The sequence below is a fragment of the Acanthisitta chloris genome, unplaced genomic scaffold (genome assembly GCF_000695815.1).
Source record: "Acanthisitta chloris isolate BGI_N310 unplaced genomic scaffold, ASM69581v1 scaffold7602, whole genome shotgun sequence".
Classification (NCBI taxonomy): domain Eukaryota; kingdom Metazoa; phylum Chordata; class Aves; order Passeriformes; family Acanthisittidae; genus Acanthisitta; species Acanthisitta chloris.
Genome location: NW_008662283.1, coordinates 45,660 through 49,695, shown reverse-complemented (window position 1 = coordinate 49,695; position 4,036 = coordinate 45,660). Strand labels below are relative to the sequence as shown.

General features: G+C 39.7%; 1 protein-coding gene across 1 annotated transcript; it reads left to right on the top strand.

Moving 5' to 3' along the window:
* Positions 1-931: 931 nt before the first annotated feature.
* LOC103798294 (cerebellin-2) lies at positions 932-2,041 on the top strand (the record flags this gene model as incomplete). Its single annotated transcript, XM_009070546.1, has 2 exons — positions 932-1,063; positions 1,337-2,041. Coding segments are annotated over 2 exons (330 nt in total), but the record flags the coding sequence as incomplete, so codon positions are not given.
* Between the last annotated feature and the right edge of the window lie 1,995 nt (positions 2,042-4,036).

Genomic DNA, 4,036 nt, shown 5'->3' with positions numbered 1-4,036 from the left:
CTCCGGGGTCGGGCACGGCGGAGCAGCCGGCTCGGGCTCACCCGCTCGTTGCACGGCATCGCCACGGGCCCTCGGGTTCTTCTCCTCTCGCCAGCCGTGCCTTTCCAGCCAAATCATGCTGCCCGTGACGGGAGCCTGGAAAAGGAGCGAGCGCGTGAGCCAGGGCCAGATCCCCGTGAGATCAGCGGGATCGGCAGGATGCAGCCGCCTCTTCCGAGGGGGGCTTTATGCATCTGCCGGAGGGCTCAATTCTTGATCTTTTTCATTTGTTTCGAAACACGTTGAAATAATGACAAATTAAGGTTGTTGCCTGAAAGGAGGAGCAGACCCAAGCCAGCCGCCTGAGAGGCGTGCGGGCCGGGCGGCACAGCCCTCCGGAGGGACAGAGAGACATGAGCTGGCAGATGTTGCTGTTGCTGAGCATCCGCTCTCTTCCTTCGCCCCTCTCTGCAGTGCAATTTTAGTTTCGTACCCCGTTAAACTCGAGGGCAGCTCTAGTTTCAGTAATCCTAGCTACAAAACATACATTTGCATTATGAGTTAATGACTTTGGGGATTTTTTCCTAGCTTCTTTCCCCTCCCTCCTTCCCTCTATTTTACACTCTCCCCCTCCTCCCTCCCTTCTGCCACCTTTGCTTTATTGACAGCTCAGTGTGGACATTTGCACTTCATCTGACAGACTTTGGAGATCATTTTTGCGTAACTAAATCGTTTTATTAACTCTGATGCCTTTTAAATGCCTCTGGAACTTGGCTGCATTCCCCCGCCGTGCACTTTTAATTGTGCTGCAAATGCCATTTCTACTAGGCTTTACATCTGTCATGTAGCTCATGTCAGATTTTCACTGGTGCTTTTCTAAGGTGGGATCTGATTTCTCTGATGTCTCTCCTTCTCCTTTTTCTTGTTTGTTTTATTTTGTTTTGTCTGTTTGTTTACTTTCCAGGTATTAGTTAATATTGGCAACCATTTTGATCTTGCTTCCAGTATATTTGTAGCACCAAGAAAAGGGATATATAGTTTCAGTTTCCACGTGGTCAAGGTCTATAACAGACAAACCATCCAGGTGGGTTCGGATCTAAAGAAGATGCTGTCTTTCCTTTTATTCTTTTTTCAAGTGCTCGTTCTAGACACACATTCATAAAACTAGCAATTGAAGAATGAGACTGCAGGTTATTTTTAAAGTGGTCTGTATGCATGACAGAAATCACACATTACCTTAGTTTAATTCAACCCAGATTCTAACCTGCACAAAAGTTCAGTAATTTGCACAGGCCAAAGAAAAGAAATTGTTGAGAGTATTGAGAAAACTCAGATTCTGTCTCTTTGTACTTTTTAGGTAAGTTTAATGCAAAACGGCTACCCAGTGATTTCAGCTTTTGCAGGGGATCAGGATGTCACCAGAGAAGCAGCCAGCAATGGTGTCTTGCTCCTCATGGAAAGAGAAGACAAAGTGCATCTCAAACTGGAAAGGGGTAACCTCATGGGAGGGTGGAAATATTCAACCTTTTCCGGCTTCTTAGTCTTTCCACTATAAAAGAAAGCCAAATAGAAGACAGATCCGTGAGCCAGAGCAAGGATTCAGTCATTAATGACACCCTGAACTTGGCAGCAAATGACAGTATTTTCAGACACCCTGTCAGACTGTCACAGTAGAAGAATGATAACCTTCTAAACTCCAACATTTGCTTTGAATATTGACAATTCCTCGGGAACCTGCGCCTCTAATTAGTTTTAGACGACAGTGATCTTTAGGAGAAATGAAATTATCGACCTGAGCAATTTGTACCTGTGATTGTAAAGTCAATTTCGGATTTTATTGTTGGGATCATTGACTTTCTTATTCTTTTATATTTTTTCCTCTCTTTCATTTTTTCTTTTTTTTCTTTCTCTTGTTGTTGTCCTAATGAGACAAATAACTTGGACCACAGAATCTCTTTGTCAGAGGCTTGCTCCAGAGCCAGAAGAATGGAGTATTCAGCCCATTGAGGTGTTTTTTCCATGCTTTATTTCTTTGTGTTGTATAGCCTTAAGGAAAAAAAAAGAAAGGAAAAAAAATCACAAAAAAAAGGGGAAAAAAAAAAGAACGACTTCAGTCTCAGTCCTGTATTTTTCTGGGGGAGGGGGATTCTGGACATTACTGTGTCAAGAAGTGCTTTATCCGGTGAAGCAAAATTTGCACGATTCGAACCTTATTTGTGTTGTTCGTGGTTTTCATTGACTTTTGATTTTTCCTGATTTTTGTTTGTGTGTGCTAAAAATGTAAGCTAGATTGATCAATAAGACAAAACAAAGCACATATATACCCTGTAGCTCTAAGTAAAGCTAACCAGTGAACAATTCTGTCTGCACTTTCCAGCTGATCTTTATAGACCTATTTACGATTCGAACCTTATTTGTGTTGTTCGTGGTTTTCATTGACTTTTGATTTTTCCTGATTTTTGTTTGTGTGTGCTAAAAATGTAAGCTAGATTGATCAATAAGACAAAACAAAGCACATATATACCCTGTAGCTCTAAGTAAAGCTAACCAGTGAACAATTCTGTCTGCACTTTCCAGCTGATCTTTATAGACCTATTTAGAGAGAGAGAAAGAGAGAGAGAAAGAGCGAGAGAGCTACATGATCCTTCAATTACAATCTGGAAACCAGTAAAGGAACTGACATTTCTGAATTGTCCTGACATTTCTAGAAGCAACAGTGGAGGCTTTCAGTATCTTCTCTGACCATACCCTAAAAGATATCTTTTCTTTGCATTACCAAGCATATTTTGAGTGCTTTTATTTGATATTTATTTGATGTATTTGTCCCCTAATGCTTGAGTACACATTGTGGGAACATAGAGAGATGGCAGAGCAAACTCTTCCAAATTAAATAAAATCATCTCCATTTGAGCTGTCTGTGGCAAGTATCAGAGGTGTTGACACTAGACACAGTCTTGGGGAGAGGGGCCTCAGAGGATCAGCAAATGTTGCAGAAGTTGCACAGGTGCCATGCATTTATTAGATGTCTGTGCTCTTCCCAGTGCAAATGGCCTCAGAGTTCTGGGGGTGGACTGACATTGATACTGCAGGTTGGGAAAAATTACTGTTCCAATCAACAAGAGGTAAAATATCAGGCCAAGATCAATTATATCCTTTTGCCTCATTCTCAATAAACAGGTCTTGTTTCTTCTGGGTTTTTAGGGGTTTTATTTTTATGAAGGTTGGTGTATTAGACAGTGTGCTGAGGATGATCTTGCTTGAGGAGATCCAGGAGGAATATTTATTTTATAGATTTTTTTAATCTTAATTTATTTAATTTGAAATATTTCATTTTGCTATTAATCCCCAAAGGGTGGATGTGTATAAGAATTTATTTTTGTCAAATTTACTCCTCTGCCACAAGCAAATATAATGCAAGGGCAGTTGCAGGAAATCAGTGGTCTCTACATTGTATTTCAGAATTATGGTGGACATGTCATTGTCATTGTAAATTTATCATTAAAGGGACAAAATCAATTAAAGTCATATATTCTTAAAAAAAACCTTATCTGTGTTGCTTATATACCTCAGATGACTAAAACATAAGCCAATTTAATAGTTAATATTTTTGTGTATTTTCATAATTGATGCTGTTTGTTTGTTTTGCTGTTTCACTTTGCCAGTTACTGAAAGAATTGGTTTCAGGTTTTGGCTTTAAAGCGTTGCATTTTCTAGTTCCCCCTTGTGCATTGACATGACTGCAATGTTTCTAGTTTCAAAATATCACAGGACTATGTTTGAATACATAAAATAAAACCTGAGTCAGCAGCTACCTTTTTCTATTAAAATTCAAAAATATAATAAATTCAATTGTCTTAGTGGTAGATATTGGAAGATTACTTTTCATGTTTAAAACTTGATCATGTCTTTCAAGAAAACAGAAACTGATGTGGATTCAAGGTTCCAAGCTTTCAGTTTCTACTGCATTTCCTCACTTTTGTTTTAAAATTCTGCCTACCATGATCACATTCATTTGTCCCATTAATTTCAGTTCATCTGGCTTGAATAAGGCCGTAAC